A 17283-nucleotide genomic window follows, 5' to 3' on the forward strand; every position below is an offset into this window, starting at 1 on the left:
GAATACTGCTAGAACACGGCCATACAGCCCGGAAACCACACGGCACCCCAGTGATTCCGGCCATGAAAGCCTTCGACAATACATTATCTGCAACTGTTTGTTCATTGAGTGGTCCTCTGTGCAGGCCAACCACGAAGGATTTTTTTCAAAAAACCTGGAAAAAAAGTTGGCCTGCGCATGCGCCGTTCCATGTGTGTCTGCACACAGGCCACGAAGATGAACATTCAAGTTTCAGTTTGCAGTAAGTCTTATTAAAAACATTTCAGGAAGTGGGGCTGGAGAAGACCTGTCTGGTACCTGGGAGATTTGCTGTGCCACTGTAGACAATATTAGACCAGACGGATCAATAATCTTGCTTCAAGTAAGGAAGATCCACTCATCTATATTTAACCTTCAGAGGCTTTCACCGCAAATATTAGCTGTGATTAGATGGATTAAACCCCCAACTTTTCAGGGCTCTAACAGGTCAAACGCACTTAACAGCATGAATAAAGCCATTAGACGGAAGGGAGTTATGGTAAATACACTTATTCCCGCACTTTTAAAAGGTCTCACCTATCACATTGCCAGTCATGAGAGGCGGGGGCACTGGCGGTGCTGGAGGTGCTTCAGGAGGAGGAGGAAGAAATATTTGTGCTAATAAAATAGTTGAGATTGCCAAGTTAGGCCCCAATTCAGAGCAGAAACATTTTTTTTGTTTTGGAAATTAGGAAACTCAAATACCCAGGTACAAAATGCTGGCAGTTGCTTGTGACCAGATGGAGAACTGCACAGTCACTATGACTGGGTCGACGTGTGTGCTACCAGAAACCCAAACACTTGCTGCATGAATTGTTTTTATAGCAATATCTTCTCATTCTGTAATTCGCCTGGAGTCTCCATGAAAAAAGGTGGGCGATGAATAGTAATAAACAAACATGTTTTAAAACCAGTAAGGAGGAAATGCTGGAAGTGAAGGACTTGACCAAGAAGGCGATTCAATAGCAGTAGCCAGTTTCAGGTCAAACCAAACTCGCCACTGTGAGTAAGTGGTATACCACCAGTACACTGAAGTAGTTTCTATGGGTCTTTAAAGGAAGTTAACATTTTAATTGTCTCCAAGAAGCTGACTGCTAGCCTCATATCCAATTCAGCAACACTTGTGAAAGAACTTGATTGGTTACTGCTATTTTAGTCCGTTTATTGGTTGGGTACTGCTATTTGTTGGCTAGGTACTGCTAGCACAAGGCATCCTTCACTGAAAAAGACACTGCACTTTATGACAAAGCTGCCTTATACTGTATTAGACATGGGTCCATCTACTCAGAGTAGCAGCTTAAACGAAGGCTTTATCACTTAACTATCCAATCTTTCTGGGTGCCAACACATAAAAATGCTAGCACCCAACCGCCTACCATCATCTTTCGGAAGAGTAATTGAAGGGAAAAAAGTATTGCCCTCTCAAAGCCTTTTTAAAAATGTTATTCCACCATGAATAGTCTAGACAAACTATTTCTACTTGGTTCTCAGGTGAAATCTTTCCCCTTTGATTTTCTTCTCTTGTAATCGGTCCGAAAACATTAATTCTCAACCATTCCTTAAAATTCATTTGCAAACCAGATGATCCACGTGCGGAGACGTTTCCTCTTTTACGTACTGCAACAATGAAAGAGCATTTATTTCCACAAAGGGAAGCCAGGTAAAGTGCTGAAGGCACTCATGTAGACCGTGAAGGGAAATGATTTGCTGCTTATCAGCTGCAATCATTCCAACGTCATTTCAACGAACACAGTAAATGCAACAGTTCTTGATGCATGTATGTTATAATATAACATGGTGCAACTGGATTCACTCTCACACAGAGACATTTTAATTTCAAACACTGTATCCCTGAGCAAAGCAATTCCTTCAGAGTCATCTGCGTGACTCCCACTGCAATAAGAAGATACAAATTAAGACAACATACCTTGCCCAATGGTTGGTGGGGAAGGTGTAGGCACGGCGATGGGAATGCCAATACTGCTGCTTCCGCTGTTTTCTCGACTGCCACTTCCTCCGCTGCTGCCACTGTATGAAACAGAATGAGGTGCAAGCTGGTCAGCAGACACCTTGTGTGAATGCTTGCTTGAATAGCTGTGTTAAAACTGAATCAATGGTGACATAACGAATCCCAAGAAAAAGCCACAAGCTACGGTTGTCAGTCCCACCCCCACAAAAGAACAGAAAAATCGTTTCTGCTTCTAATCGCATCAGTACAGCAAAATGTATGAAATTCTATCAGACATAGATGTAATTAGCTAGGTCATTAGGCTCTCACACACAGCCCCAGCTTTAGCTTATCTGACTATTTAATTAAAAGTGCAAGCAACCATCCAAGAGCTGAAAGAACGGTTAGCCTAACATAACATTGTAAAATGGTTACAAGCACTCCAGACTAATTACAGGTGATAAATTGGATGTTCAAGGTTTCCAAAACATAAGCAATCTGTAACTTGCAACATGGAAGTTTCTTTTCAGCTGAAAATATAGCAATAAATAGGAGGGCACTGAGACTTTTTTTTACAAATGCTTTGACAAATGTCAGTGAAGCGTATGGTGCCACCCTTGGAAAGTTGGAGAGCCAGATACGATCTCTCTCCATTTCACTGTGCTATCAGACCAAACTATACAACAAATCTATTCCTCATAGACAATCTCATTGTCATGGTCCCAGCAGGGGTCCAGCAATTCAGAGGACTCTTCAGACGAGGAGTCAGATAATAGGTGGGTGCTCGACCCCCAGCCAGCAGCAGTGGAGCCACAGAAAGAGATGGCTCCTATAAAGGCAGACCCATGGCTTCAACAGGAAATCAGCACGAGGCTGCGGGAATGGACTCTGAGCCACAGAAAGCAACCAGCTCAGAACCTCCTCACCCTCCAATGCCTGGCCAGCCACAGGGAGCCCAGCTTGCTCTTCTCCGCATCCCCTGAGCCCCATGAGCAGCAAGGCAGGAGGCAGTAGCCCACCCTTGGCAGCCCAGCATTGCTCCAGCCTCAACACCAAAGAAGAAGAAGAGTTTTGGATTTATACCCCACCTTTCTCTCCTGTAAGGAGACACAAGGTGGCCTACAAGCTCCTTTCCCTTCCTCTCCCCACAACAGACACCTTGTGAGGTAGGTGGGGCTAGAGAGTTCCCAAGAACTGTGACTAGCCCAAGGTCACCCAGCAGGAGTGTAGGAGTACGGAAACACAGCTGGTTCACCAGATAAACTTCTGCCACTCAGGTGGAGGAGTGGGGAATCAAACCTGAATCCAACTGCTCTTAACCACTATGGAGTCTGCAACCTGCGGCTCTCCAGATGTTCATGGACCAATTGGCCATGCTGGCAGGGGCTGATGGGATTTGTAGTCCGTGAACATCTGGAGAGCCTCAGGTTGCAGACCCCTGCATGACTACAACCCGCTGGCAGGGCTGATGTGATAGCCAGGTCCAGCCTCCTATTAAAAGGCGTTGGGAAACAGGAGGCTGTGTGGAAGCGAGCCTGCTTGCTGATGCCCTCACTCTGTGTGCAGGGGTATAGTCTTCTCCGTTTTGACCTTGGCCTGGGCTTCTGGATTCACGTTGGTCATGTTACTACCCCTGTTTGGATCTGAAGCCCGCGAATGAGGACCTGTACTGACCTTGGACTGGATTTTGACTACTGAATACCATCTGTGTGTGGGTGTGTACATGACGCGTAAGGAGAAAACAGCTTTGTTTGCAGATGCTCTCCCCAGCCCAGAAACAATATTATCTACATGGGAACAGGTGGTCTGTGGAATATCTAGCACAATTACAGCATGGGGGCTAAAAGGAATGTAAAGGGATGTATGTGCCTCCAGTTCTACTGCCCAAACAGATATGGTGTCAATAATGATACCACGAGGAGCTTTCAGGTGCACCAGAAGAAGGGGGAAATTAGTTTTCCCCCGCCCCAAACTGCAAGTAGGAAGAGTTAAATAAACTTCCAATCAATGGAAGAACTATTTCTAAATGAAAATACAATGTGTGCTCCATTCATTTTCTCCATACACAGGGTCCTGAAAACAACTGAACAATGCGTCCATGCAAAGGGTCAAGTGCCAAGGTGTTGGAAACAAGTAAACAAAACAGCTACATAATTGGAGGGGATGCAAATTGCAACTGGGAGCAGAGATCACTCCTGCAAAAATCAGTGCTTCATATGCCCAAAAACCTTGAAATAGTTGCCATGGTTGCAGAAGAAATTTTGTACAACGAACCACCGAAGAGTCCATTTCTGCTGCCTCAGATAACAGCTCTATAAAAAGACTGGGATGGTGGTGCTGGGGACACTGGCTTTTACGCTGCTGCTTTAAATGAGATATTTTTACTTACTGCAGGCTTTCTCAAGATACAACCATTTGTCACTTTTCAGCATCTGCAAAGCATCTGAAGTTCATAAGCTCCAATTATGACATTAAACAAGTCACAGGGCTTCTCATTAAAAAGACCCCTTATAAGTCTCTAAGCATTAAACACAATAAACCTCAGCACTGGGGGGAAAATACTTGTTCCAATGCTGCAAGCAGCTACCATCTATCTTTCTCAGAAGGAGGAGGAGGAGGAGGAGGAGGAGGAGGAGTTTGGATTTATACCCCACCTTTCTCTCCTATAAGGAGACTCAAGGTGGCTTACAAACTCCTTTCCCTTCCTCTCCCCACAACAGACTATTGTGTGGTAGGAGGGGCTGAAAGAGTTCTGAGAGAACTGTGACTAACTCAAAGTTACCCAGCAGGAATGTAGGAGGGGGAAAACAAATCCGGTTCACCAGATAAGCCTCTGCCACTCAGGTGGAAGAGTGGGGAATCAAACCCGGTTCTCCAGATTAGAATCCACCTGCTTTTAATCACTACACCACTCTGGCTCCCAACAAACCTAGGGAGAGAACATAAGAACAAGATTGCTGGATCACACCAGAATCCATCTAGTCCAGCACTCTGCTACTCGCAGTGGCTACTTGCAGTGGCCTTTGGGAGCTCACATGCAGGATGTGAAAGCAATGGCTTTCTGCTGCTGCTGCTCCCGAGCACCTGGCCTGCTAAGGCATTTGCAATCTCAGAACAAGGAGGATCAAGATTGGTAGCCATAGATCGACTTCTCCATAAATCTGTCCAAGCCCTTTTTAAAGCTATCCAGGTTAGTGGCCAGTTAGTTAGAAGTTGGGCTTGTCCACTGATTTCCCAGCAGTTTAAGGTTGCCCTACTTATCAGGGAAATGATAGGCTGAAATCTCTCTCATGGACAAAGGAAGCTTTGACTAACACCTCTCAGGAGCTACTGCAGGCAAACATGGCTGAAACTATCTCCACAGGCTTAGTAGCTTTCTATGTGCTGAGAGGCATTGTTTAAACAAAATAATTTGAATAGGCTACAGCAGTGATGGCGAACCTTTTCAAGACCGAGTGCCCAAATTGCAACTCAAAACCTACTTATTTATCGCAAAGTGCCAACATGGCAATTTAACCTGAATACTGAGGTTTTAGTTTAGGAAAAACGGTTGGCTCCGAGGCATGCATTACTCGGGAGTAAGCTTGGTGAAGCAACCATGCAACACTTCGAACGGGTCAGCCTATATATGTGTGGGGGGGGGGATGTAATTTTCCGCCCCCCCACATGACGAACTCTCTGCGCTCGTGCCCACAGAGAGGGCTGTGAGTGCCACCTCTGGCACTCGTGCCATAGGTTTGCCACCACGGGGCTACAGCCACCGGCATATTCCATTCCCATCACTGATAGAAAATTAACACATGGTCTTCTGCTTGAAAGAAAACCCCCAAACATGCTTATGTTCACAGCAACGAATCATAAATGGCATAAAAGTAAAAAGAAAAAGAAAGAAATTATGACCAATGGTAACCAATAAGGAGCAAAATACAAAGACCTCACAACAAAGGCCTCTGATTCAAGGTATAACGTTGTGCTTCAAACAATGTCGTGCTCCTTTAAGGCCTGGGTCACTGCTGGTTGGTTCCAAACAGTGGTAAAGATTCAAGAGGCAATACCAGAGTCCTGCAGTACAGATAGCTGGGAGTGGGTCATGCCACTGTGATAACCTTCTTATTGTGCGCCAAGTATCTGCTTGGGTTACTTGGTCAGAGAACAATTGCAACATACTCCTGCCCCCAAACAAAAACCTAAAAGGGGGGCATACTTGTACATCCACAAGCTCAAAGAGATTTGAGCCAGTTGAAGTTATTTAGCTGTGTGATAAAATGCAGTCTCTCATCACTTCACACATGTCGTAGGTACTGAGGACAGCTCCAAAGATTTACAGGCTGGCGGGAGAAATTAAACTAGCTTTAAAGAAAAAATCCCTATGAAAAGCTGACTATGAGCAGCATCAAACTGTGTCGGAAATGCGGCTTGGAGACTGAAAGAGGCTCAAGAGTTTAAAGCTTCCTTTGGATTACAGAACTAATTTAATTTTTTTGTACTCTGGGTACAGAGTTTGCAATCAGCAACAAGTTTTAAAAATCAACAAAGCAACATGATGCACGATGAATGTGTCTAACAAATGGATCCTCTTTAAAGTTCAAAAAAATCACGCATTTCAAGCTAAAATTTCTGACTGTCGCAAGCGTGGATCCAAAGGCATCCTTTCCCATGCATCCTCCACTTCCAAAAAAGCATTTTTGCATCTCACATTAGAGAGTAGTTTGAGAAAAAAATGAAAACCCAAAGACAGCGTTGACATTCTGCTCGGGTGAGAAGTTCTTCAGTGCTTCAGCCCCTTCCGCCCATGCGGGATAATGAACTTTCAATCCACTTTCATACTGTTTGAAAGTGGATTTTGCGATGCCACACAGCAAAACCCAGCTGCAAAGTGGATTGAAAGTGCATTATTCTGCATGTGTGGAAGGGGCCTGAGTGTGACACTTTGTACATCTGGAACCTTAAGAGCTGCTCTTGACCCTACTTATGAAAGTCCGGCACGACCTCTTGAATAATCTCTTGCACTGTGTATACTGTATTATATTGTATCTGTCGTGGGTTTTTTTCAGCCCAACCCACAGTTGCCATATCACATTATTCTTCCACCTCAGCTTCCTATCATACCAATCATCATCATCATCATCATCATCATCATCATCATCATCATCATCATCATCATCATCATCATCATCATCATCATCCCGCCCTCCCCCCGAAGGGCTCTGAGCGGTGTATAACATAAAATACAACAATATAACAAATAGAGCACATAAACAAAATACAGAATATATATATATATATAATATAGGCTCCATTAACCTTAAATACTAAAAACCCATTAAGATATAGCATTTCAATATACAGTAGTTATCGACTTCCAACATTAAAACCCTCACAAGAGGGGCGGGGGGGGGGGGAATGGTGGATCCCATTGATGTTAAAGGAACCACAAAATTGAAGGAGGAGAACGAAAGGACGTAATAAATAATAAATATAGTATTACATAATAAATATATGAATGCTACCTGTGTGTTCTGGGCCTCTGGTTCAGCGATGCTGTTCTTCCTGGGCTGTGCTGGCTTCCAAGTCTTGCAGGACTTGTCATATAATCATTCGGGACCGTTGGCGGCTTAACTGGTTCCAACGTCTTGTAAGGAGTGTTCCGTCTGGGGAAAAGAGCAAAAGAGGGGGAGGGGGGAGACTTAACTTTGCATAGCAACATAATGGTGGTACAGTTTATGCGGTCTGGAAGTTTTCTATCACCACAGCATGCCAGAAGGAGTCACTGGCACCCAGTTATCTTATTCCAGCACTGGATAAAAGAAGAATGCTCCTGTCCATACAAGTTAGATCAGTTTTTAAGGAGTCACGATATAAGCCATTGTCTTTCCTGCTGTTGCCTCTTACACCTATGATACACCGGATAAATGCTTCCCAGAAACACAGAAGGTTTCATCAGATTAACTGATGATTTTTGTAAGACCTTAAACAGCAAGCAGACACACAAGAACAAAACGTCAGGACAGGCTTTTCCCCTCAGTTACCTTCTGTACAGCAATTGTAATGGTTTACTAAACCACTAAAAGCAACATCATAAAGTCCTAATTTCATTCTGTAAAAGAAGACGTTGGGCAGTACTTCATTTTCAGCCGTCTCATAAAGTCGGGGAAGTCCATAATTGTGTTCTGAAATTATGGGTACGCACAAATCATGCAGAAAGCAACACAGATTTAAAATATGATTTTGTAGTGCCAAATATGATACATGATGAAAAAAAGCAAATGAATTTACACGTCTAAGCTGTAAAGGAAGAACAGACATAAATATGACAGATTTCAAGATAAATTACAAGAAAAAAAATTAATCTGTGAAACTCAAGGAAAATATATTCATGATTTATAGGACATGCAAATATTCACATTTAAAATCCTGAACCTGGAAATGTACTTCTGTAGCTCAACATAACACAGAATATAGCAAATCATCATCGTCAGAAACCCAGCAGCCAACTAAGTTGTAAATGTCACTATATCCTGAGATAGTTTGGGTCCATATTTCATGTAAAATGGCTTTTTTTTACCTCCTTCCCAGAACTACTCCTACCCAAGGATCTAATGTGCTATCATACTTCCCAACTCTGCCTTTCTGGAGCCTCTACAACACACAGAGGAGATCTCAGGAACCAGATTTCAGTGGGCATTTCAGGATGCCATGAGAGGGAACAAGCATGATAATTGGTTGTGGTGGGTTTTCCAGGCTGTGTGGCCGTGATCTGGTAGATCATGTTTCTAACCTTTCGCCTGCATCTGTGGCTGGCATCTTCAGAGGTGTATCACAGAGAGAAGTCTGTTACACACTGTGACCAGGCACAGTGTGTAACAGACTTCTCTCTGTGATACACCCAGTGGTGGGATTCAAATAATTTAACAACCAGTTCCAGTGGTGGGAGTCAAATAATTTAACAACTGGTTGTTTACAAGCACCATTTTAAACAACCGGTTCTGCAGTAGTGGTGCGAACCTGCTGAATCCCACCACGTGATACATACACCTCTGAAGATGCCAGCCACAGATGCAGAAACGTTAGGAACAAGATCTACCAGACCACAGTCACACGGCCCGAAAAACCCACAACAACCAGTTGAATCCAGCCAGTAAAGCCTTCGACAAAGCATGATAATCTTTGTCAGCAGAAATCCTTGTACCTGTGGAACAGCCTCTGCTCTCACCCTTGCCTGGAGAAGAAAGCAGGACAGCAGACTCCTCACCCCAGTGGCACACTTGAAGGTCACTTAGCAGATCCCATTGAAATCAATTGCACTAACTGAATCAACATTTTCATATTAAAAACACAACACTAGAAAGGCACCGGGGGGGGGGGGGGATGTTGTTTCTAGTATAACGTTGGCCTGTGCCATTAAAGACCGTGTTCTTTGTCAATGCAGAATCAGAAGTCGCCTTATTCTTACCCCAGAGTTCCCCGGCCTGACATAGGAGGACTTGGTGGCTTTTGTGTAGGAGGATTTGTTCTTGACAACGTGCCGGTTCTTGAGGGCTGATTGTTTCCATGCTGAAAGCCAGAATAATGATTTAATATTTTTTTTCTCTGCGCTGAAACAACTGAAATAGCATGTCAGTGCAATATCTGTACACACTTATAGACAGTGGCAATTCCCCAACAGCTGTTAAACCACAACTTTTTACGGCATACTCGATTAAAACACAAAAACAGAAATCCATGTCTAAACTTTTTACGTCCTTTCCCCCCTCCCTTTTGAGAATTTATACCCACAGCGAATAAAAGCTAAGTTAGGCGTAAAAAAAGGGGGGACTCATAAAACAAATCTGATTTCAGTGAATCTGTCGGATCCACTAAATTTATTTTTGAGTTGAAGGTTTACTAGTGTGTTTAGTCCAGCTATCTGATTAGCAGAGGCATGCAGTTGTTCCTTGAGAACCCTTGTCTAAAATGCAAGTCAGTAAGGGGGTGGGGGGGGGGGAAGCATCTAAGCCAAGCACTACATGTGTTAGGAACAATTAATGTGATGTACGGATTTTAAAAATGCATCTGTCAATATATCTGTGATATATCAACGGCCAGGTGGGAGCTGAAATTCAGTACATCTAAACACAACCTACAGAAAAATAAGAGCAGAGAGAGAAATACAGGAGAAAATTAGCTTTCAGGTGTAATGGCTGAGCAGTTTCTACTGCCATGGGACATTGTGGGTCAAGTGAGAAATAACTCCTCTTACCTTGGCTTTTAGCCACTTACGTTGGCAAAAAGAAAAAGGAGGAAAAAAAGCAGAAATTAATAGCAAATCTAATTATTATGACTCATATGGCAGGTTTAAATAAAAGTACAAAATTTTGCAAGCATTTTCCTTGTCAATGTAACTGCTATTTGCAGTCCAGGTACAATAAAATAGCTTTCACTTGCAAACCACAGAGAAGGCAGAATTTATTTTTATGAAGGAGGCACCTTTGCCTCAATTCAGCATTTTAAAAAATAGAACAATGGCTTCTGCAGTAGTGGTCTTCATAATCAATGATTGGGGGGGGGGGGGGGGGTGAACAGAGATTTCTTGATGTCTAGCAAATAGATCCTTTACTCCAGAAAGGAGAAGGTATGTGAAATCACAAAGAAATAAACTTGCCTCTCCCACCTTTGATTGGCATTCCATTATTTGTGGGCATGTTTTCCTCAACAGCCACTACAGCAGAGATTACTGTCAGCTCCATGTCAGCTGAGCTTACGCTAACATCTTTCCACAGGGCTGCACACATGAATTTGATAGCATGCACCTGTTCTTCACCTGGTCACGTTGATCATATGGGAAGCTGCCTGAAGACAGTGTCAACTCCATTTTGCCTACTCTGACAGACAGTCCTTTTTTTCAGTCCAAGTCTGAAAACTCTCTCACATCTCTTTGTTAAAAAAAAAACTCATTTTGATTTGTCAAACCTGGAAATCTCAGGAATGAGACCTGGGGATTTTTATGTACAAAGCATGCATTCTACAACTGAAATATGTCCTCCCGAGTCCCATAAGTCTAATGACCACTGCTTCTAAAATTAGAAACAATCAACAGCTGTAAACAGCATTTTTATACATTTGCTTAAACCATCTTGGGGAAATTCCTTAGCACGTAAGTGATTTGGCTCTGAATTCTACTGTCTACTTTTTAAAAATTCAACTGCCCTGAGCCCGGTCGCTGGTTGGGGTAGGGTGGGATAAAATCCCGAATAAAGTAAAGTAAAATTTGTTGCACAAATGTTCCCAAAGATATATGCTGCATTTTTACTAGTACAATCTGTTCTGGCAGGAACTAGTTTTCTCCTAATATACATTTAGGTGGCATGCTGTCTCCTACATAAAAGTATGTTTTGCCTAGCAACTTTTCAGTTTTGGATGGGACCTGAGATCATTATATATATAGTCTAGGTCTGTATGCCACATATTGATTATGTATGGGGCTCTCTCACTGTAGCCCTCTGCAATCCCTCCCCCCACACCCTTTCTGAAGGATATGACATGGGGTCATAGTACTTGAAGCAGGAAGTACAGAGTTGATGAACATCAGGGACTTGGAAAGGGTATTATTACAGCTTTAATCCTTTTATACAAACAGAAGAACCAGCTGCTAGCACTGAGATGCTTCTGAACCACCAGCGCAGTACATTTCCTGTAAGTTCAATGTGTTTCATCTTTTAGTTTGGTAACCTCAGGAATCCTAATAAGGTAGGTCAGTGCCATTTCAAATCACCTAGATCAGGAACATGAAGTTGAAAAACCAGCAGCTTCAAAAAGGCGGCTGTAAGTTCAAGATGAAAGTTGAACTAGAGAATTCCCAACTAATTCACTTAAATTCCGTAACAGCTTCCAAGAGGTAGCCATCCCAAACTAGTTCTTTCTGGAGGTTGGAGACCTGGAAAACCCCGTTTTAAATAAATGGAATATTCACTTCAACAGTTTGATATTTCATTGACTCCATTTCAAGTGCCCAAACAGCATACATTTGAAAAACACAAATCTCACTATGGGTTAGTAGACTTGGAATCAAGGCAAGAGAAAGTTGGTATTGTATGTGTTCAATAAAAAGAGAAAATTCTTCACTAGCAAGCACAAATTCAGTATACACAACAAATGGGACACAATGAGCCACACAAATATTCTTAAGAATACTTTCCTGGGAGTAAGGCCCACAATATAATATTATTGTTTTCCAAGTAAACCTATTTAGGGTTGCTCTCCAAATATTGCATACATCAGAAATATTATTTGTTCCCTCCTGAAGCAAAGTGGCTACTTCTCTTCAATTCTGCCTGATGAATTTGGTCCCTGTTTACCACAGCCTTTAGCAAAGGAGATTCTCAATATGAACCAATGCCACTGACTAATGCCAAAATATCTGAATACCACAGAAGTGTTTGAAATTATTACTTCTATTTTATAGACAGCCCTTCCCTCACAAGAAGAACAGAAAATGTACTATTCTGGAAAACTCAGTGGTTTCTGAGAGTTACACATGGCTCTAAGCCTTGGGTTTACTAACTGTGGAATGAGTTTCCCTTACAGGATTAGCAGCATGCCACAATCCCAAGCCCAACATAAACCCTAAAATTGTGCAAAAAGTATTCTGTCTATCTACTTTCACCAAAAATATGAGCCTGGTCCAGAGACCCCTGAGATATCATAATGGTTTCTGGGGCAATCTTCTATTTACTGCCATAAGTAATGAACGGAAGAGTGCATTTTTGTGTTAATCTTTACTCTTATCAACATGACAGTATGGCAAACTTAGTGGGAGGGGATTGGCATCTTTGCCTGGCTGCCCAAAAGTCAGAAGTTGTATAGGGGGTAAGATAAGCGGGCTCTAATCTGCAGAACCAAGTTGGATTCCCCACCCCTCCACATGAGGCCTGCTGGGTGATCTTGGCCAAGGGTCTGCAACCTGCAGCTCTCCAGATGCTCATGGACTACAATTCCCATCAGCCCCTGCCAGCATGGCCAATTGGCTGATGGGATTTGTAGTCCATGAGCATCTGGAGAGCCGCAGGTTGCAGACCCCTAGGCTAGTCACAGTTCTCTAAGAACTTTTTCAACCCCACCTTCCTCACAAGGTGTCTGTTGTGGGGTGGGGAAGGGATAGGGATTGTAAGCCACTTTGAGCCTCCTTAAAGGAAGAGAAAAGTGTGGCACAAAAATCAACTCTTCTTCTTAAAGATAACACAGGTAGCAGAGATATGGGTGCTGATGAAGCAGGTGCTTCCCCCTGCCTGCAAGAAAACAAGTAGCACAGGAGGTAGTTCTTGGTCCTTCCTCTATTATTACAGAAGAAGATAAAAGTGTACACGGGAGGAAGGGCATTCGAGATCATGCAAAACAACTGAGCTAAGAATGGGGAATTTATTTCAACATTAACTAAGTACTGAGATAAATCATCCACCTCGCCATCTTTTCCACTGGCCAAGGTGGAGAAATTCTACTCTGCCCTGGTCTTCCTCAAGAAAATGAGAAAGAGAGATAGCTGAGTGTAAAACGGATTTTTTTTTTGCACCAGAGTTTCAAACAATGTCTTCTACTGCAGCTCTCCTCTCACTCCTATAATCCACAGAAGAAAATTTTACGTGTGGTAGGGTGCTGGGCAGACAGAGCAAAAATGACATCAGGAATAATGGGGGTTCTACTGACTTGGGGAAAGCAAATGGCACAGGTAACGTTTAGGGACTAGCCCACACTTGCAGCTTCCACAGCAGTCACAGAAGCACAAAACCAAGCTCCAGTCCTCATTCTAACTGTCCTCTTCAAGCCACCATACCACCAAGTTACATGTGCAACATTAAAACAATCCTATGTCAGTACTTCCGTACTACCATTGTTGTGCTCCCACTTGAGAGTAGCAGGGTACACCAATTCCTAGCTTAAAAAATAATTAAAATGACAGCAAAAATAAGATTACAGCTGATTTGTTCTTCTTTTTCTCTGAACCCTTCAAAATATGGATCAAAGCAAGAGGATAAGCATGCACAAATGCAGACTGGTATGTACAGATTGGAGAGCCATCCTACTGAAAGACTTTACAGCCCCCATCTACATTTGTTCAGTATTTATATCTTACCAAGTTCAATGGACCATACACTGTATTAAGTGTGTTTAGAACACCAAATCATTTTGGCCCAATATATAGCTCGTGTGTATGGCTGGGATGTTAACACACGTGCATAAGATCTCTGTTCATGCCACCAAACAGTTATCAGTATGTTAGACGAGATCTACAAGAGAGGTGAAATAAGTTCATACAGCAACAGGACATGTGTTTGAGGAAAACAGCACTAATCAGTACACAAAAACTGTGTGTGCATGTCCATTTTGTTTCACATATTTCAAAACGGTATTTGAATAAAGATCTGTAACCATGCAGGTATTCACGAGGAATAACAATTTGCTACTCCAAATAATCAGGGATTGGGAAAGCTTGACTTCTTACCTTTACGCCGTGGCCCACATCATCCAACACAGTGTAGTCTATAGGTTTTCGAATATATCTTACAGGACGCTCCATGTTTCCTGGCGCAATGATTTTATGAGTTCTGGACGTGTTCTTATTGGTTGTCAAAATGCCAATCTCTCTACGGGCCACTTTCTCTTTGTGTATGTCCACCGTCTACATTTTTTTTAAAAAAAGCAAAATTCAGAGATTTATACATGATCACGACATAAATATGTTAAACATAAGACATTCTCAAAATGTCAGTAATATCTTAAAGCAACTGAATTAACATCAATTTTCCAGTGTGTTTTTCCCCTCTGTTACTTCCCCTTGCCCTGTTTTATTTAGATTCTAGGCACTGAGACATCTGGTTTTCTAATGTTCAACTGACAATATCAGCCTTGATCTTTTGGAAAAGGCAAGTTCTGAATCTAAATGAATCATCACAAAAGGAACAGTGTGAAGAACAGTTATCATACATAAGGCATATCCTTGCTCCAAAAATGGTCTTGTAACTGGAAGGTGGCTATAATAGTCATGTTTAGATATAACTTTCCCAATGCTAATTACACAAACGACAACTAGTAAAGATAAATAAAAGTCCACTCACATATCTTCCCAGGGAAGGAAATTTCCTTACCTGGAGATGCATCAAGGAAGAAAAAGAAACAGAGTGTACATATAGGAAGAAAGTGTCTGTCCTAGGAGGACTCAAATTCTCGGACCAGGAAACTAAAAGTCCACGGTCAGATTTTACCACACACCCCAATAAACCAGAATTTAGAATTTATGGTTGTCACAGAATACAACAGCATCACGATGCCTGGAGTATTTTAATATACTCATCAGAGGAAGCAAAATTTAATAAGCTGTTCTACTTCATGCCATCCTCACAAGTTCTGCTCAGACCCCCTCTAATGGTATAGCCTTCTCAAGTTATAGTCCTCTCCCAGCTTCCCTGCCACAGGAATTTCTAAACTGCAGATACGCAAAGGCATCATTCACACGTAACAACAAGCCTTGGAATTTATTTGTTTCATCACCTCCCTGCCAGCTGAGGAATCAACCCCTTCCACTCTTCAAACCATGATTTGTTATTACCTCCAAGGCAGAACTGTCCTGTGTCCTCTTGCCTCCAAACCAGGATTAAACAGTCAGGACACAGACTATGAGGATGCTTTCAAAAACAGAAGCAATTACTCTCTGAGCCAGACACAAGGAGTAGAAAAGGAGGGAAAGCAAGAGGATCCCCAAGGCTTGTTTCTGTAATGACAATGTATGACTTATGCATGAACCATACTTAGAGAGATATCCTCAAAAGCCAACTCCATAAATCTGTTATAAGCACAGGACACGCTGACCGTAGCATAAATGTAAAGTTAACTCAGCAAAACACATGTGGGAATGTGTGGAAATCTGTTAGGTTATTATGTTTTTTTATGACAATCTAAACCATCTGACTTTTTATTAATTAAAGCGGTAATAAAGAATCCTGTACATCATTTTCTACTCTCCAAGCCATAAAATAGAATGCGTGGAAATTCAAGCAACTTAAAAGACAGAAGTGGATGGAAGAGAAAAAATGGAACTTCTGTTGGTTTGGTTTGTCACCCCCAAAAGGATTAGTTGTATATATGCTCCAGTATTCTATACTAATTTTTAAGAGAAATAAGTTTGGATGAGTCAATGATGTGTTTTATCCCCAGCTTCCAACACGAATTACGTTTCCAATTTACCAATGGACTTCATCTACCTCTACAAAGCCTTTCCATTAACCTTTGCTTAGAAAACTCTGGATATTAAATTATATGAAGGTATTGCTTGTTTATTCAGAACATACTGGGGATTTCGCAGTATGCCTTCCAATTTAAATTGAACAAGGTAAGATAAATGACTAAGTCCTCACTCGGTGAGGCCATCTCTGCCACCTTTTTCCAAAGTGTGTTTAAAATCAGCAGGCATTAATGGTTGAGAAAAGCAGCTGATCTAGTCTCAGTTACAATGTTTTTCATTGCATTAAGACACAATTTTAGGCGTAGCAACAATACGCCAAATGAGGTAACTTCTCTGCTCCGAGATACATGCCTGGTTTCAGCAAAGAACAGACTTTAGATCAGTGATGCTTGCAGAACAGACTTTAGATCAGTGATGGCGAACCTTTTTGAGATGGAGCGCCCAAATTGCAACCCAAACCGCACTTATTTATCACAAAGTGCCAACCTGGCAATTTAACCTGAATGCTGAGGTTTTAGTTTAGAAAAAAACGGTTGGTTCCCTCTTCCTCCACCCCACCTGCCCGAGCAGGGGCCAACCCTGCTCTAGCCTCTAGCAAGTCCGGTGCACACCACTCTGTGTTTCTCTAGCCGTGGTGGCGAACCTTTGGCACTCCAGATGTTATGGACTACAATTCCCATCAGTACCTGCCAGCATGGCCAATTGGCCATGCTGGCGGGGCTGATGGGAATTGTAGTCCATAACATCTGGAGTGCCAAAGGTTTGCCACCATGGCTAGCATCTCTGTCTCCTCTGAGACCCCCCCCCCCCCGGGGCAGCAGCCACCCAGAGCACAGGCACCAGGCCCGCCAGCCGAGTCCTCCTTCCTCACCGCAGTGCGCACATGTCATGCTCAGTAGCCCAGGCCAGCCTAGATGTGTGTGTGGGGGGGTAATTTTCCGCCCCCCACATGACAAATTCTATGTGCGCGTGCCCACAGAGAGGGCTCCGAGTGCCACCTCTGGCACTCGTGCCATAGGTTCGCCATCACTGCTTTAGATGTATGCAGACCCACAATGGATACTGCTACACACAGGCAAAAAAGCACGGGACACAGTAAATCTGC

General features: G+C 42.7%; 1 protein-coding gene across 9 annotated transcripts in view; it reads right to left on the minus strand.

Moving 5' to 3' along the window:
- The window catches only part of ABI1 (abl interactor 1), a 242457-nt gene that overhangs the window by 153514 nt on the left and 71660 nt on the right, over window positions 1-17283 (minus strand). For 3 of the 9 annotated variants that reach the window (XM_048510992.1, XM_048510990.1, XM_048510986.1), the window contains exons 3-7: window positions 14442-14618; window positions 10206-10220; window positions 9420-9520; window positions 7477-7617; window positions 1946-2046 (exon numbers count right to left, since the gene is read on the minus strand). In XM_048510992.1, coding sequence (XP_048366949.1) covers window positions 1946-2046; window positions 7477-7617; window positions 9420-9520; window positions 10206-10220; window positions 14442-14618 — 535 coding nt within the window. Of the gene's footprint in view, window positions 1-555; window positions 637-1945; window positions 2047-7476; window positions 7618-9419; window positions 9521-10205; window positions 10221-14441; window positions 14619-17283 lie in introns of all 9 variants that reach the window. The other 6 variants (XM_048510989.1, XM_048510991.1, XM_048510988.1 and 3 more) reach the window with 3 other exon arrangements.

The sequence above is a fragment of the Sphaerodactylus townsendi genome, linkage group LG11 (genome assembly GCF_021028975.2).
Source record: "Sphaerodactylus townsendi isolate TG3544 linkage group LG11, MPM_Stown_v2.3, whole genome shotgun sequence".
NCBI lineage: Eukaryota > Metazoa > Chordata > Lepidosauria > Squamata > Sphaerodactylidae > Sphaerodactylus > Sphaerodactylus townsendi.